Genomic DNA, 18,580 nt, shown 5'->3' with positions numbered 1-18,580 from the left:
AAATATAGAACAGGAACAAGAAATGATTACTTATAAAGATCTTTTATATAATGAGAGGGGAAATTTACAACTAAAATCTTTGGAGACATTAAAAGAAGAAGGGAGAAATTATACTTGGTTTCAATATGGACAGTTAAAGGCTAGATGGAAAGAAGATCAGAAAATTGGTGTTATTCAAAATGAAGAAAATTTGATTAAACAAATTAGAAATCAAACCCAGGGACATATAAAGAGATTGTATAATGTGTTGATAGAAATAGATTCTGAAAGAGATTTAATAAAGGATTGTATGATAAAATGGGCACAGAATATTCAGGAACCAATAATTTTGGAAACATGGTAAAAAATTTGGGTTAGAAATGTTAAATTTACACAAGCACAGAATTTAAGGGAAAATTTTTATAAGATGTTTTATAGATGGCATTTAGATCCTAAGAAATTATCATGTATTTATCCAGATATGCAAGCGAAATGTTGGAGATGTAATTGTGATGATGCTACATATTTTCATGTATGGTGGACTTGTAAGAAAATTAAGTCTTTCTGGATAAGAATTTGGTGGATTATGCAGAATGTTCTGAAGAAGAAGATAAAGTTCCTACCACAATTTTTCCTTTTGGGAATAACAACAGACTGTACAGTGATTGAGACTAAATTGATTTTGAACTTAATAACAGCAGCAAGACTGTTGATCGGACAATATTGGAAGAAAAAAGAATTACCCACAATAGAAGAATGGATATTGAAAGTTTCCAATTTGGCTGAGATGGCTAAAATCTCAGCCTTCTTGAAAGACAGTACTCAAGAAAAATATCTAAATGAATGGAAGAATTGGATTGATTATATTCAAAATAGATATCAGATTAAGAAATTTCAGATTGCCTTTGAATGAAGCACGTTGTTTTTGATTTTAATGGAAGAAGTCAGGTTATGTGAGAGAGAAGGATTATAATTGTGTTAGATTTTAAAAATTTAATGTATGACTGTTTGTTTATTGAACTATACCTTGTGTTTGCTCCGGGAAGTCGGGGGGGGGGTTGGGGGGGGTTGGAGGGAGGGAGAAGTCAGGGGGGGAGGGGAGGGGAAAATTTAATTGTTGTTGTAAAACTTTTTCAATTAAAAAAAAAAATCTGGACACTTGGCAATTGGCTCATATTTATGATGGTTGCAGTGTCCTGGGGTCATGGGATCCACCATGACCTTCTGACAAGCAAAATCAATGGGGAAACTTAACAACTGCAGTGGTTCACTTACCAATTGCAGAAGGTGGTAAAATGGGGCAAAATTCATTTAGCAACTGTCTCAGCAACAGAAACTTTGGGCTCCATTTTGGCTGTATGTTGAGGACTACCTGTACTGTAAATAGTTGTTTTCTGTGACTGTAATCCAGATAACAATTCCTTACTCCTCTGCTAGCAATTAGCAGGATTAAAAAAAACCCCTCCTTTTGGTTTCAGTAAGTAAAAAGATGAGAAGTAGTTGTGTCTCTAAAGTGTAAAAGCAACTTTTTGATGGTAGATAGTCGCTTAACTACAGGTTTAAGTTTAGTCCCGATGCAGGTTATGTTCTATATATTAAGAGTTCTTGTATTTGTGTGTGTGTGTGTGTCCCTCCTTGAGAAAATGAGACAGCATATACATATAAAATAGACGAAAGGGCATTTTTCATGAGTCTGTTTATCGATGCCTCCATCCATTTAGAAAATGTTTTCTGATGCCTGGAGGGTTTTGCATTTGCTTTATTGGCTCCGTGCCCATGTGCCTTTGCTGCTCCTCATTCTGGACATTACGTTTCTTGCCTCCGAAGGCTCATCTTCAAAGTCCTCTTTCAGGTGGAGCCACAGCTGCCTCATCCCATCTCATCTGAAAACTGCCTGGCCTTTCCCTGAGGCAAATGTTTTCATTTGACATCATTGTTCTTTATTAGGCCAGCTCAATGAGTGCAGCCTTTTGATTAAAGTGTCAGGGTTGGCCTATGATAGCAATTGTGAGTGGAAGTATTGGGGCACACAGTTGTGTTGATAAGGAAAAAAAAGGCATCCAACAAGTTAAGTGAATATGGAAGGTCATGTGCTTACAAAATATAATTTAAGCCATCTGAGGAAGGATAGGATGCTTGGATCAAGGCTCTGATCTTTCACATTTTTAGTGACTTATTTCCTACCCCCTAAAATTTTGACTCTAGTGATAAGGAATATCAGGCTATGTTCAACTCTTAGTGATTACAATATCAACCTTTAACTGTTTCAAGGATATCCCATATAGTCTTGGTGCTTAATGCTGATTTTTACTTATTTATTTGTTTGGCATCCTTTGTACACCTGTCACCTCAATCAAAATAATAAAAGTGCTCCATTAAAAAAAATCAGATTAAACACCTGAAAGCATTAATAGTGCACCCAATAAGGACAATACATCCATTTGATTGTAATTGTTTGATTGGTGATCTGGAGCTTGCCAACAATGGCACTGAAGAAATGACTTATGACTGTTTTTCATACTTACAATGGTCACATGACCAAAATTCAGATCAAACCTTGGCAACCAACTCATGACGGTTGCAGTGTCCTGGGGTCATGTGATTATCTTTTGTGACCTTCTGACAAGCAAAGTCAATGAAGAAACTGGATTCATTTAACAACCATGTTACTAACCATGTTACACTTAACAACTGCAGTAATTCACTTAAGAACAAAACAAAGGTTGAAAAATGGGGCAAAACAGCTATCTCACTTAGTAACAGAAATCTTGGGCTTAATGGTGATCATAAGTCGAGGGCTACCTGTACTGCTGATTATCCATTATCTTATGGTCTTCTCCATTATTGTAACTTTTCTAACTTGCAAGAACCTTTCCCACAATTATTTGTTTTCCTTCAGGGAAATGCAAAGAGGCCTTGAAGATCTTCAAATAGCTCTACTTGACGCATGAAACTAAAGACACCTTCCTTCCTGCTGACCCCCAAAACTCACACCTTGTGTGAGAATAAGGAGATTTTGTGAATCATTTTCCCCCCTTTCTTCCAGTAGATAGTAATGATAGTAACATACATAACCACAGTACTTCACTCTCTGAATTCTAGCTAATAAAACTTTTCCAACATCAAAGTGAATATGCGGAAAAAACCAGTCTTAAAAATGACTTTAATATTAATCTATGTTACAAAAATACATTTTAATTTAAGATACATTATCAAATTAGAATACAAACAAATTTCATTTTTAATGCAGGTTTTATAATTAATGCTAAAAGTATAATAAATGCCAGAGGTTTTCATTGAGGCGGGATACAAGTAATTCACTGAACAATTACAAAGAAATCATATAGTACGTTTGAAAACTCATACAACATGTTAAAAACACAGTCCTTTTTTCTAATTTGTAGGAGCCAGGTAATAATATTGTAATAACATATTATTCAAAAACATTCTTGGTTAATTGGCTCCAATGTGCTTTCAAATGAGGTCTAAAATAAATAAAAATAGATGAAAAAGGGGGTGGGTGTGAAAATTAATACACTTACCCCTCAGAACACAATATATTCTGTTAATGTCTATTTATAAGAGGATGTTCAATTCTGTTTTTATATGTTCACTGAAGAAAGTTTAAAATGAAAGCACTTAGATGAAGACAAGCACTAGAGGACATAATCTTTTAGATTTTCTCTTCTTCAAGACAACATTGTGTTTTACGGCTTCATTCATTACAGCAAAGCTGTGATGCAGGGAGATATCCTAAAATGTTATACTCTTAGATAACAGACCTCCATATTCAAACTGAGAGCTGGAAGACTTTGTATGTGACTTCATTTTTGATAAAACACACACAGATTCTATGGCACTACAACATCTACCCTCCCTCACGTAGAACAGCAAATTGTAAAATATGTTCAATTATGTTCAATGTAGATCTAAAATTCATGGCGACGAATACGTGCTTTGAGAAGGTTGCCTCATACTTCCTTTAACTTCTTACCTTTTTAAAAATATCATCTCCTAAGCCCAGGGGAGATTTTAATTAATAAAACTCTCTTGCCTTTTCTTTAAAAAAAAATTCCTATACCCACCCTGCACGTAGAAGCTATGAGCCAGATTGTACATTTTTCAGTTAGGTGAACACAATCCAAATTGGATTAAGATAATACCAACATTTCATTTTTGCCAGCAGTTATCAGAATAAAGTTGTATCACAGAAGAGAGGATTTTAAAATACAGACATTGTTTCTTTGGAAGACTGTAACTAACAAGACATTGTTAAATGCTGAGAATACGTGAAAGACAAAAATGTATTGTAATTAAAGGCTCCTCATTTTTAGACCGATTCAAGCAATGCATATTGCAGTAACTGTAAAAGCTTATTTTAGCCTTACCAATTGGATGGCAAAAGTTTCTAAAAGGGTGACCTGTTAGTGATTCAGTTGGCTCACTGCACTGAAAGTGGAACACAAAATAATGTGTGTGTCTACAACCCCCCCTCCCTTAAATGCAAAGCAAACAAGCTATGTTTTGCCACACAGATTCCATCTGCGACAGATGGGAAAGCCTCTTCTAACTATAGGCTAGTTATATCACATGAAGAACCTCATGGGATCATTTCTCTTCCTTGGTGAGGAGGATGGTATGACTTCCCTGTCAAGAAGCATTCTACCAAGGCAAACTGAAGCCAAACCTGTAACCTTTGCCACTTTTGAACAGAGTGCCATTTACATCTACAGAACAACTGTTTTCTTTCAAAATTGTCACCCTTTTGAGACATGATAATAGGAAGACTGGAAGCAAGATAAGAACGTAGATTCCACCTTCATCCTTTCTGTCTTTGAGCTCATCATGTTAAGATTAAAGGTGAAGGAAACAGAACTAGGTTATGCCTTAATATATTCCCTCATACTTCCTATTTCATAGTGATCAAAGAGAGTTTCTAAACATATAAGAATCCTAATCTCTCGCATTATGATCACCCTATGATGTTGAAAACTACTCCCATATACACATAAAAAGAGATATTTGACAAGAATTTGATTGTTTGAATTGGTGGGCAAAAGTATGTTCCATATAATAGCTATTTTCCTTTGTTCTCATTGTGGTGACTTATAGATATCAAAATGATTTTTGGCTTAGATCCTGCTGAGTAACAAATAGAGGTATATCCTTGCCAAAGTGTCCATGTTCTATTTGGTACTTTGCACATCTTAGAAAGTATATTCAACCTCTAGTCTAGTCTCAGGCAACAGAACATTTGCTAGATGAGAAATCTGCCCCCTAAGTAGAAAGCTAAACAGAGCAGGTCTACTTTTGTCCACCAATTCTAACTGACTTCATCATAAGTATATAGACATCACAAGTTACATTGTGTGGTGGTCAACAAACTTACTGAGTATCACATAAGGCAGCTACATGTCCAACAGAACATGGAGGATGGTGGAGCAGTGGTGGGATTCAACTAATTTAACAACCGGTTCTCTGCCCTAATGATTTCTTCCAACAACAAGTTTGCCAAACTGCTCAGAAAGTTAACAACTGGTTCTCCCGAAGTGGTGCAAACTGGCTGAATCCCACCACTGTGGTGGAGGGCAAAAAATAATTAACTTTCTGAAATAAAAATTAGGGTGTCATCATGATCATCTAATGGTTCAGGGAGCTATGGGTGTGACAATATCACACAAATGTCCTGACTGCGTATTTGAGACACAACACTGGTGTGTGTCCAATCACACCAATAAAGAATTCTATTCTATTCTATTCTATTCTATTCTATTCTATTCTATTCTATTCTATTCTATTCTATTCTATTCTATTCTATTCTATTCTCAGTTGAGTAATGAGGCCATTATGTATGTGTGGATGTAGGTTGTAGATCTAGTTTTCAAGATTGGTGATTTATTTAATATAATGATATGGAAATAGTCAGAGAAATTTGAATGCATGTTATTCGCTTCAGTTTTTTTTAAAAGTTAAAAATAATCTCTCTTTTATATTGTTCTTTGGAAACAGGAACAATAAATATTCAATTAGATTTTTAATATATGTCACAGTATATTACTTTTACAAGAATCCACTTGTAAAGTATTGATCGAGACAATTAAAAATTAACAAATGCTGTGAAACTGTAATTGGGGGATTGTTACTTTTGACTGAAGTAAGAAACCAGATTTGAAATATATTAAAGGAATCCAAACATCACTGCTCTGCGTGTACATATGCCCTACATATATTCAGAGGCTCTTTTCACAACTTCCTTCTCTAATAATTTCCATTTTATTTTGGTTTATTCTGCCTGTATTTGAAAACGTAAAACCTCTTTCACAGATTTAGTCTAATTCAAAATGAAGACGGCAAAGAGATGACATCAAATATAATGTATAGCGACCATGTGGGAGAAACCTAGGAGCAAAGATAAAGGGCCCTTGGGAACTTTTTCAGCTCCACACTTCAATGATGAACTAATTTAGAAAGATCCTACACTCTTTCAAGAATCATGACCGTGTAGCCCTTCTCCAATTTCAAACCTAGGAGCCCTCTCCTGTCTGGCTATATCAGGGGTTGGCAACCTTAAACATTCAAAGAACCACAAAGGTCCTAACCGGAAGCCCCCATTCAGTTCTGGAGCTGACCCCCATCATAGTCTCCTCCTAGCATGGCTTCCTTTATCTTCTACCTGTCCTAACCAAAAGTCCTATCAATTGTGAAGCTGACCAGCAACAGGGAGCTGCAGCAGAGGGATGAAAGAGCCACATGCGGCTCCAGAGCCGCAGGTTGCTGACCCCTAGGCTATATCTTCCACAAGACCCAGAGGTGCTTTTTCAAAAGGCAACTGAACTTTCTGGAAAAAGACATCTTCCACAAGAGCTACTCCATAAGCCTGTTTGTCAAGGGATCTGCGATACAAGTCTTGGGCTCAACTAAATGTAGCTTTCTTGCAAGGAGGACTCTGACATGCTTGGCTCATTTCAGTATGAAGGTGCCTAGTTATTTTATTTATTTATTTACTAAATTTGTATGCCTTTTTGTAGGCCTACCTATTGGAGAGAGGCTTTCCTGTGCATCTGTGGCCAAGACTCAAAAAGGTGTGCATATTGCTTCTGCCACAAGTAATGGAAAATCTGTAGGAGCAATAACTTAATATTTGATATATAAGCTGCTAGAAATGCATAAATCAGCTGTAAGAGTGAAGTGCCCATATATTAGAAGGGAACCAGGGCCTTTTAAAAAGGCTATTAGAATTCTATTTCATTAATTTATCCATTCCTGGCCTGGACATGTCATCATGCATATGGAGACAAGTATCAAAATTTAAATATTTCCCCATATAAAATATCTCCTACAGAAGAAGGCTAGCAAAGTCAGTGGCTTTTTATCAGGGTGGGAAAGGGGTAGAGAGCCGGGGATGCATTACAGAGGGGGAGAGAAGCTCTGACCTTTTCCACTACCAGAATGGCATGGGGACAAAAGCACAGATGCCCATGAGATCATCATCTCTGAAGGATAATCAGGACATTATTGGCTCACCTGCAATGGACTCATTCTCACCTCTTTCTACTGCAGTGCTACAGTGGGCACAAGGTAGCCAGGGTGATGTAAAGAATGGGTAAGAGCAGAGATCTCTTCTTACATAGGGCTGGAGCCAAACAAACTGGGGCAGAGCTTTTGAGTGGATAATGTAGAGGATTTTAATAGGAACTTCAATAAGGGAAAAAATGAGTGGAAGAAAGGGGGAACGTATTATACAGATAGTCCTCGATTTATAACTACAATTGAGATCACAATTTTCATTGCTAAGCAAAACAGTTGTTCAGTGGGTCACACCCGATTTTACAACCATTTTTGCCATGAATATTAAGCAAATCTCCGCAGTTGTTAAGTGAACCACATGGTTGTTAAGTGAATCTGGCTTTCCTCATTGACTTTGCTTGTCAGATGTCAGTTGGGAAGGTCGCAAATGGGATCAACTGACTCTAGGACACAGCAAGTATTGTAAATGCATATATTTTGTTCCATCTCCTGGAAAAATTATTGTAGGGACCCAAGCGTGAGGCACTACGGGGTTTTTTTTATAGGGGGAGGGAGGGAATTGCTATTAGAAATGGTCACACTTTATTCTTGTATGGCTAATTTCCAGAAGTTTCTCCTAGCCCTGGAAAGATTCAATATACAAGCCAATAAATAATCTAATTTGCATAAATAATCTCTCTCTTGGGTAGATGAAACCCATATCTTATCATTCTGCTGCTGATAGTGAAAAAAAACCCCACTCATGTAATTGAATACTGTTGTGGGATCTAATCTGAGTTGGTCTCAGGGACTGGAGGTTTAGTCTTCTGAGCTTTCAGACTCATGCTAGAGCCCATCCTCAGGTGTGTCTACTTCTTGACCTACCCTGAGGATGGGTCCAAAAACTCAGCTTGAGTCCAAAAACTCAGAAGACTACACCTCCTGGTAACTGACCCAATTGGATACTGCAATATCAGCTTTGTTTATAGTTTCGCTACTATCATATCTCTATAAGGAAGACCTCAACACAGGGGTGAAATGCTACCGGTTCGCACCAGTTTGGGTGAACCGGTAGTGATAAAAGCTACCGGTTCGGGCAAACTGGTAGTAAAAAAAGCTACCGATCCATCTGAACTGGTATTTCTGACGATCAGCTGTGCTGTGCAGTTTATATTCGCTGCTTTTAAATCCTGCTTTCTAGCAAATCTAAATTGCGCGGCACAGCTGTCCCCCCCTCGCTGTTCTACTTACCTTGTTAAGCCTCCTTTTACCGTGCGAAGCACGCATTTGGCAGGCATTGAGTATGCGTGCACGCAGTGTGCATTTGGCACGCACTGTGCATGCATGCGGATGCAGCATGCTTTTGGCGCGCACTACACATGCACAGGCAGTGAATCGGTGGCAATCTGGGAGGATTTCACCACTGCCTCAACATCATGTCTCAGCTTCACAGAACAGCTCTCGCTTTTCAACTATATCTGTGTCAATCCTGGATGTTATGTCTGCTACTGATCTTCAGATCTTCATGCCAAATTTTGTATATGGGTCAAGTAGTTGCTCAGAACTAGCCATGGAGTCATTATATATCCAGTTTCTCCTACCATTAATGGGGGGGGGGAGAGGAAACCTTATTATGTAACATTTCCCAAAGGACAAGGCTGGAGAAGAGAGAAGGGAGAAGGTTCCTTCTGATCACCATGGCCAGTGTATCATATAACCCTAACTCTAAAAATCATTTTCTAAATTATGCTCTCCAAAAGCAATTTACTTCCCTTTCTCCACTGCTTTACAATGCAGTTCTTTGTCTCTTAGATAACAATCTGAAGGCACAGGAAGTCCTTGATTTAGGACCAGAATTGAACCCACATTTTCTCTTGCTGAGTGAAATGGTTGTTAAGTGAGTTTTGCCTTGTTTTATGACCTTTCTCGTCACAGTTGTAAAATTAGCAACCTGGTTTTTAAGTGAATCTAGCTTCCCCAGTAAATTTGCCTGTCAGAAAGTCACAAAAGGTGATCGCAAGACCCCGGGACACTGCTACCGTCATAAATAGGAGCCAGTTGCCAAGCATCTGAATTTTGATCGTGTGACCATGGAGATGCTAAAAATGGTTGTAAGTGTTTAAAAAGGGTCATAAGTCACTTTTTCAGTGCCGTTGTAACTTCGCACATTCACTAAACATACTATTGTAAATCAAGGGCTGCCTGTATATGACTCACAGTTAACCTAAAGAAAATCATGCTGGCTAGCTCCATTTTCATCATATGAAATCAATACTCTGAGTTTGTGATCACCCATAACAAGAAAAGACACGGGGGTTGTTGTTTTTTTGGCACATTGTAACACAGTGACTGGCTAGGGCAGACTTTTCCCAACCTGATGCTTTCCAGAGATGTTTGGAGTACTTACCCAGTTTTTCCCCAAAATAAGAGCCAACTGGAAAATAAGTCCTAGCATGATTTTTTCAGGATGCTCGTAATATAAGCCCTACCCCCAAAATAAGCCCCAGTAAAGATTGTCAGCCAGATGGATGCATTTAGTACCATATTTCCCCCAAAATAAGACCTAACCAGAAAATAAGCCCTAATGTGTCTTTTGGAGCAAAAATTAATATAAGACCCAGTCTTATTTTTGGGGAAACACGTTAGCTAGAGAGAACAGGATTATATGCTTAAGTAGGAACTAATTGTTTCCTAGGATCAGAAGATTGACCTAAGGGAGCATCATTTTTGCATTGAGATTGGAAAAACTGGGACCCCATGTGCATTCTTGCTACCATTTGGGTACAGACCTTCCATCTCAGTGGAAACCTTTGGGCTTGTTGGCAGAAACCAGGGAGCCTTTGAAAAAAAAAGAAAAAAGAGAGAAACATGCCATTCCTTGGTGTGTTCAGTTGTGGTTAGAAGCTCTGATGCACTTGAAATCTCCACGATAAGGAGATGCTGGATGTTGGGAAGCTCAAGTTCCATCATGTGACATCAGTTTGGGAGGCATCGGTATCAGAGCTTGGCTGCTTAGGGTTAGCATTTCTTGCACGAAAATAGCTGCCGCGCCAGGTGCAACTTTCCTCACCGTGTTCAATTTCATCTGCAAAAAAGCCCTTGGAACCGGTCTGCTGCAAGGGAAAACAAAGCGCAAATCGTGGTTACTATTTTGCCCCTGCCTTTTAAAATGAGACTGAAATAACTGCACAATTTCAATGTGAATATTATGACATGAGTGCCAAGCCATTACCTAGAGCTGTTCTGTAACCAGTCCAGCATTTACACAAGCAGCTCATCTGAATCAACTTCCATAAAAATTTTAAAGTGACAGGTGTTTGTCCCGTTCTCTGTGCTGCAAATAGGACCAAAAGCATCCATTATTAAACAGCAGGATACATAAACACGTACATTTATGGTTTTTTCATTTCTGTTGCCCATGGCCAGTGAACATTTCACTTGCTCTATTAGACAAAGCAGATCACACCAGTGTTGTGGACACACACACACACACACACACACACAGAGAGAAAAAATTAGATATATAGATATTGAAATGATCTATCTGTCTTTCTTTCTTTCTTTCTTTCTTTCTTTCTTTCTTTCTTTCTTTCTTTCTTTCTTTCTTTCTTTCTTTCTCCATCCATCCATCCATCCATCCATCCATCCATCCATCCATCCATCCATGTCTGTCTGTCTATCTATCTATCTATCTATCTATCTATCTATCTATCTATCTATCTATCTATCTATCTATCTATCATCTATCTAGCTATCTATTGAAGCTGCTTAGTCGTACTTGCAGATCTTTTCTTATACCTTCAGTCAGTTATGTTCATTCTCAAGGCTAAGTTTGCGGTTTTAGTTCTGTTTGTTTAATGTAAACCCTGAAATGGGGAGGGTACGATAAAACAATCTCTGTGAGAAATACAATAAAAAAATACTACTCAAGGTCCTGAACAATCTAAGGATTGCTCATAAAAAGGAAAAAATAATAATAAAGGTTACTTTTCCAGCTACAAAACAAAGCAAATGCAGCTTTTGTTCATTCATTTCTATATGCAAGGCTCACATGAAAAAAAACCCCCCTTACCTGTCTTTAAAAAGAGCTCAGAAGCAATCCCTTTTCGAGAATGAGAAGGCACCCCAAGATGCCTTCTGATATGCTGCTAATATGAAGATTAAGCTCTACCTTCCCATCTATTTCAGGTAGGTATCCCTTTTCTGCCTGTGCGAAAGCACAGAATCTGAATCAAGTAAGTTGATTTAATATATGGGGCAAGGATGCCTAAACACTGCCATCTTCTAGACTCGAGGCGGTAGCACAGTGGCCATTTCTGCATGGGTCATGATTCAGGGAGGGCCTGATGCCAATCTTACCAGTCTCCTCTGGTTGCTCAGACAGAAGGTGCAGATGGATCTTGGGCTCCCTGAGGCAGGGCTTCCCTGCAGGAGAGGCTGATACTGCAGGCAGGGCTGCCTCACAAGCAAGGCCTCTTCAGCCAAATTCCCACCAGATTGCTGTTGCTGCTGCTGTAGGAGCAGCATATTCGCCAAGTGCGAGATGTAGCTCGAGGCCAGGCGCAGGGTTTCGATCTTGGACAGCTTACGGTCTGCAGGCTCTGTTGGGATGAGTGTGCGGAGGGCGCTGAAAGCGGTGTTGACGCTGTGGGTTCGGTCCCTTTCCCGAGCATTGGCTGCCTGCCTCTGTTTGTTGTGACCACTCAGCCGAGGGCCCTTTCGTTTGCGTTTGCTTTGGGCCCCGGTCCCGGGCAGGGAGCGGCCCGAGCTGCTCTCGCTGCTGCCACTCTCCAGCTCCTCCAGATCGGATACAGCACCCCCGCTCGACTTCATGGTCCAGCCGGCAGCCCTTCAGCTCCATCACTTTTATGCCCAGCAGCTGCCACCTTGCTCCTGTTAGCATCAGCAGCCGCTGCTCTACCAACTCCCCTCCAGCAGCAGGGTCATTTTTTGAATGGTTGCTCCTTTTAGATCGAGCAGATGGTGGCTCTGTAAATAAGGCAAGGGAGGTGGAGCTGCCTCTCAGAGGAGCTATTGCAAGCCCTGCACCTGTCTCCCCCTTGTCATGTCAGCTTGTGCAAAGGCCTGGGCAGCCCCCAGAAGCATGGGCAGAAGGGAAACGAAGCCTCGCCCTCCCCTTTCCCCTCAATCTCTGGAATGGTTTCATGCCTCTCTCAAATCCTCCAGGAAGTCAGACATTTCCCCCTTTCTCTCAGCAAGCTCACAATTCAGGAATCACTTGAATATCTTGGTTACTGAAAACTGAGCCGAGGGTTAGACCCAGATTATTAAAATCAGAGTTCCTTCCTTCCTTCCTTCCTTCCTTCCTTCCTTCCTTCCTTCCTTCCTTCCTTCCTTCCTTCCTTCCTTCCTTCCTTCCCTACCCTCCCACTTCATAAAGTTATGAAAAGCATTTTCATAACTTTATTGTGCTGATTGCTCAATGTTAGTTATTGATTGGCTTGTCTGAACCATTTCTTGGTGCAGTTTCACAATCACTGCATTTGTAGGACTGCCAATTATTTTCTCATCACTAACATATAGACAAATGCTCTGGGATAATATAAGGTCAAGCATTTACAAGCAATTCTCACAATAGTAGTTAGAATGGAGGTGTATTCTGGGATATTTCAGAAATATAACAAGACATTTCAACTGTGTCACTTTGCAAACCATTTTTTTAAAAATAGGTTGCCTGACTAAGATCTCTAAGATCTCAATCAAACTTACCAAATGGACTAAACAACTATTTCCAAGGGCTTCAGCAGAAGGATATATGGTTGGTTTTAATCCGAAAGCTCAACATCACTATTTTCTGTTTAGTGTATTGTTGGAATACTGGAGATGGCTTCCTTTTAGCACCAATGCAAGCACTCCAACACAGCCAGCTGCCTCCACATTCTTGGCTGTGAGTCCTCCTGTCCTCTCACCAACTCTGCTAGATCCTATTTGTGGTTTGTTGCCACAATGTATTGCCTCTGTCACTCTCACCGACTCGTTTATGCAGAACAGAGATCAGTCAAAGGCTAAAAATGGACATTCAGAATCCAATGTCCCCTGCATGTAATTCTTACCTGTAAAACCATGGCAATGCTTCAAGATTACTATGAATTGGCTCAATGAGCCACACTGTTACTTATGTCATATGTATTGAATACATATAGTTGTGTTAAGCCCTGCTAAAGTGAAACTAACCTTTAGATGACCTTAACTGTTAACTTCAACTGTTTTGGAGGGAAACTTCGAACATTCATATTTGGGCGGGCTTTTTCAAGTATTATGATTGAGGCCCTGTGGGCCTAGAGTATCAATTACAGGAATTTGCCTAGTTTCAGTTAAGTCAATAAATGCTGTTGTATTTATGTTGCTTGTTCTTGCCTACCACAGCCACAACATAATATCATACAAAGATGGATTTGGCTTGATTCCCGCTTCTTGAAAAGCATCAAACAGTGGCACCCCTGTCTTTTTGGCCCACTGATGACTTGGCCCATCTTGGCTTGATTTGGAAACAATTTGATATTTATGAATTTTTCACGAATCTTTATCCTTTAAACTGGTGGTAAAGCTTCAGTTATAAACCAAGTCAAAGATAACCATAAGAAGGTAACCATATAAAAGCCACCAACAGGTTAAAAATATGGCATGTGAAGGTTTCTTGACTTATTTATCATAATTCTGTTTTATTTGTGTATATGTGTCTGTGTGTTCTGCACTAGTTTGAAAGCAGAGTTGCAATATGAGATGTTCTCTGGATAAATACATCTGAACAACAGTATCATGGCTATCACAGTATTGCCATATGGCACAGTAGTATGATTTTCAAGGCCTTGAATACTCTTCTGGTGTCAGCACCCAGTTCCAAAACACCCAAAGACATCGCACCCATATAAAGATTTGAAGAACCCAAACAGAAGTAATGGGCTGAACTTTAACCTATTTACCAAAGCAGCAGAAAGCAGGACAAAAAGTGATGGATGGAAACTAATCAAGGAGTGAACCAAGGAGAAATTTCCAGACAGTGAGAACAATTAATCAGTAAAATGGCTTGGCTTCAGAAGTTGCGGGTGCTCTGACACTGGAGGCTTTTAAGAAGAGACTGGACAACCATTTGTCTGAAATGGTATAGGGCCGTGATGGCACTTTAAGGTTCCACGGGTTCCACTTACGTCACTTTCAGGTTCCACAGGTATGCCACGGGTGGCACACAGAACCCTCTCTGCGGGCACACCAGCCATTACCCCAGCCCAGCTCTACCGTGCATGCGCGCATGCCTCCTGCTGGTCAGCTGGCCTTTGGGTCTCTGCTGTGCATGTGCGGGGCGCATGCGCAGGGGCTGCATGTGCGGGGGGTGCTTGCATTGCATTTTGGGGATTCACCCCCATGCCCTGTCTTGTCCTGAAGACGTCCTGAACCAACCTGGAAGCCAAAATGGGGCCTGGGGGCCCCCAAGGCACATGTGCAGGTATGCAAATACATGCGCCAGGCCAATACATGCACGGAGTGGGGACTCGCCTTGCATTTTGGGAGTTTAGACACCAGCATGTGCATTCTGTGTGCGTGTGTACTTTGGGCACTTGGCACCAAAAAGGTTAACCATCACTGGTATAGAGTCTCCTGATTGAGCAGGGGGTTGGAGTAGGAAACATCCAAGTTCCTTCCAACTCTGTTATTCTGTTCTTTTTTTAAAGAAAAACAATCGAAAGCAACTGTCTGCTTCACTGGTGGTCTTTTAATCAATCCCAATGCATCAAATTCATTGTAGAAGTAAGGAGTTAGTCTTAAGAATAGTTCAAAGACCAACAAAAAGATAGGTGGCAACATTTATCTTAATACTACCGTAATAGCAGATGATATTTATGATTCTCTACCAGAGAAAAACCTCATAAAAGGGAGGTTTGATTCTTAATACAACTGAATATTACAAAATGAAAAAAAATAATTGCGAACTCTGGCAAGTGGCAGAACCCATATGTTGCATTGATTTGGAATTCCAAAGGTACTTTTTCAAGAGGCAACTGGATTTTCAGAAAGTCCAATTGCTTCTTGAAAAAACACTTTTGGGACAACCATGACCTGGATGAATGAGAATCTCCATAGACATTGATTTTGAATGTTGTGTTGTGAAATTTGAAGCTAGTCCAGTACTCAAATTCAGGCATATCCAGCAAAATAAATGGAAGAGTTCTGAATTCCTGAAAATGTTCTCAGACCAAAAGTGAGCTTTTTCTTCCAGCTTTCTTTTCTTCAGCAGAGTCCTTGGTTCTTGCTTTCTTTTCTTCGAACAGATTCCTTTTATTTGTTGTAATCTAGTCATCTTATCAGAGCAATCCTTACATTCTTTTAAGAAATTTCAACTAACCTCTAGATATCTCTAGTTTTTAGGAGATGATTTTATAACTACTCAGGCACCGGGGAAGCATTAGTTTCCCCAAACAAGTAACAGGGAACTTCCCTGCCCATCCAGAAAACCTGTCAATGAAACAATCAAAAGACATTCAGATGTACAGTATGACACAACTGCCTATACCTCACAGACTTTGCTTTCTTTTTCACTGACAACTGGTTTTGACATAATTGGAGGAATAGACTAGGCAGGAAGCCAGAAAAGGACTGTTTTAAGTAAAGAGACTTCTCCACCTGGACATAAATAAATTCAGCACCACCATTGGCCTAAAGTATTTAATAACACAATCCATGCATCTTTAGGCTTTCTTTATATTTGACAGCTCTGCATTAAGAAAATTAAAAGTAAAGCCATGAAGCTGATACAATGACAAGTTAATCCAGTGATTAAGGATCCCCACATAAAAAAGATTAAATGTTCTTGTTTTTAGCTCTAAGATTCCTTGAAACTTCAGTGCAAAATGGCCATTCAGCTTAAAAGATGCTTGTAAAACGTCCAGAATATTGCTGCTGTTAATTGCTTAATTATTGATTGAAATAACATTTAGGCAAACACTGGATAGAATTAATTCCTTAAGGAAAGTTTAGGACTAGAATTGACATTGTATCACCCCCCCCCCCAAATACTAATATATGTCACCATTAACAGTCAAGAATTTTACAAGCCCAATAAGATTATTGAATTAACTGAAAAGCCCATCATTGACTCTTAATTCCCTAAATGGCGAGATTGCTTGTGTGCTAATTGCCACAGAATGTCCTAATGTACAATGCAGATCACTGATTTCCTTAAGCCAAAACCAGACTTGTGTTAAACAAGTGCAAAACTTTGTGATTACGGTGACTACAAATCAAGCCAAGCTAAGCAACAGAAGGTGCCTTCCTCACATCCATTTATGCATCATGTACTGCTAATGGCAGAATCACTATAATTTCTCAGAATAACAAAATGATTGCTTGAATATATGCAAAGGGGAAAAAAAGCTCCTTTTGTTGTTCCGTTTGTTTTGTGTTTTTTTAAAACTCAGAATCAACATGTTTTTGATTCTGCTGAAATTGGGAGCCTCTGGCCTGCATTCCTATAATCTTTTTAGCAGTCATTGCTTTTTTTACAGCTTGTAAATGAATGTGTCCCAATAGGATCAGACCAGATTAGCAAAGCAATTTCTTTCTTGTTATTTAATAATGGTGAAACTAGTAGTGTAAATATAGTCAGGGCAGGCATAGAAGACCCCAATCCCTTCTCCTTTTACCTCCAACCCAACCAGGGGTGAAATCCAGCAGGTTCTGACAGATTCTGGTAATGGGAATTTTGAGTAGTTTGGAGAACCGGCAAATACCCCCTCTGGCTGGTCCCAGAGTGGGGAAGGAATGAGGATTTTGCAGTATCCTTCCCCTGGAGTGGGGTAGGAATGGAGATTTTGCAGTATCCTTCCCCTGCCAGGCCCACCAAGCCATGCCCACCAAGCCACACCACACCACGCCCACCAAGCCACGCCCAAAGAACAGGTAGTAAAAAAAATTGGACTTCACCACTGAACCCAACCCAAGATGTTGTGTGTTCCTGAGCAGTATATATTTTGGGGAAAACCTAAGCATTTGCATAGAGTGACATGACCTTTAAGGTTGGAACAGCTGGTAGAAGAGACTTTGGACATGTGCAGTAAATCAGGAGTGTCCAACCTCTGGTCCACAGCCTGGTGCTGGGCCTTCGTCTGTTGGGAAACAGGCTTCACAAGTGGCTGGTGAGTGAACCTGTGTGAAGCTGCATTTGTGCAAGCAGCGCATGTGTGTGCAAAACCATCCCGTCCGCCCCCCACCCCTGTCACCAAGAGACAGTTTACAGAGCCAGAAACTGGGGACTGCTACAGTAGAGAGCCTCTTGTGTGTACAGATGAGGGAACCACCAGATGACTAACTCTCATTCTTTGCTGCCATCTCATAGTCTTCAGCCTGGACAAGGTATTTCTAATTTTTCTACCTCCAGGAAAATCCCCCAAGCTAACCTCTCTGCTATTCCTAGACTGTATATGCCAGTGCTGAGCCCAAAACTAGGCCTGATACCTTGGAAGGAAGTCTCTAGCTGTTTAACTTTTTGACTAATGAGGTGATGGGGAGGTGGTGGAACTTAGAGAGCTCTGCTCCTCTCCTCCATTTGAAATAAAACAAAAACAAAGAAAGCCTAGAACTGGGGAAACTTTAATTCACTAGCTTTTTATGTTACAAAGACTCAAATAATATCACAGGGCAAGCAAAAGTAACGATAGCAACATCTGTATTTTTTTGCACTTGATTCTCATCTACTGGGAAGGAACATTTTTCAAGTATTTTAATGTCATCAATTAGCAGAACGAGAAGAGCTTTTCTAAGGGACCGTCTTCAATCCTTCTTTTCATGTTCTTTAACTCCTATGATGTGAATGGAGTAGGAGTCAATAAAGCATGAAAGAAGCATAATCTATTGGGTATAATTATTAATTTTCTCAACAATTGAGTCTATGACGGTGTGAATAGGTCACTTCCTCAGCCTTTCTGTGTTCTTGAGTGGCTTCCTTGGAGATACTCGAAAGGGCAGATCTCTTTGAGATACTTCACCTCTTTCTGAATTTGCTTTATGGTGAAAAGGTTTTTAATCCAGGTAAATGACTGGAACTGTGACCTGGAGCTATCATTTTAATTTAACTTTTCAG

At 39.8% G+C, this 18,580-nt stretch overlaps 1 protein-coding gene across 2 annotated transcripts; it reads right to left on the bottom strand.

The window, feature by feature from the left end:
- Positions 1-1,075: 1,075 nt before the first annotated feature.
- LOC131203466 (transcription factor 15-like) lies at positions 1,076-12,464 on the bottom strand. 2 transcript variants are annotated; one of them, XM_058193757.1, is made up of 4 exons: positions 11,845-12,464; positions 10,718-10,819; positions 8,425-10,598; positions 1,076-8,309 (listed from the first exon to the last, which is right to left on the bottom strand). In XM_058193757.1, exons 1-2 carry the CDS (start codon positions 12,316-12,318, stop codon positions 10,787-10,789), a joined length of 507 nt encoding a protein of 168 aa, XP_058049740.1. In that variant the 5' UTR covers positions 12,319-12,464; the 3' UTR covers positions 1,076-8,309; positions 8,425-10,598; positions 10,718-10,786. The 2 variants fall into 2 exon arrangements, with proteins under 2 accessions (XP_058049740.1, XP_058049731.1); XM_058193748.1 differs by having other exon boundaries at positions 1,076-10,598.
- Between the last annotated feature and the right edge of the window lie 6,116 nt (positions 12,465-18,580).

This window comes from Ahaetulla prasina, chromosome 1, assembly GCF_028640845.1.
Source record: "Ahaetulla prasina isolate Xishuangbanna chromosome 1, ASM2864084v1, whole genome shotgun sequence".
NCBI lineage: Eukaryota > Metazoa > Chordata > Lepidosauria > Squamata > Colubridae > Ahaetulla > Ahaetulla prasina.
The sequence above is the reverse complement of the archived record's forward strand: the minus strand, read 5'-3'. Positions and strand labels throughout refer to the sequence as shown.

What these genes read in the sequence shown, in the direction of transcription:
- LOC131203466 (XM_058193748.1), bottom strand. Translation starts at nt 12,318, where the DNA reads ATGAAGTCGAGCGGGGGTGCTGTATCCGATCTGGAGGAGCTGGAGAGT. An exon ending in TGAGCAACCAGAGGAGACTG is followed by an intron (nt 10,820 to 11,844) that starts GTAAGATTGGCA and finishes TCCTATTTGCAG; the next exon opens with CACAGAGAACGGGACAAACA.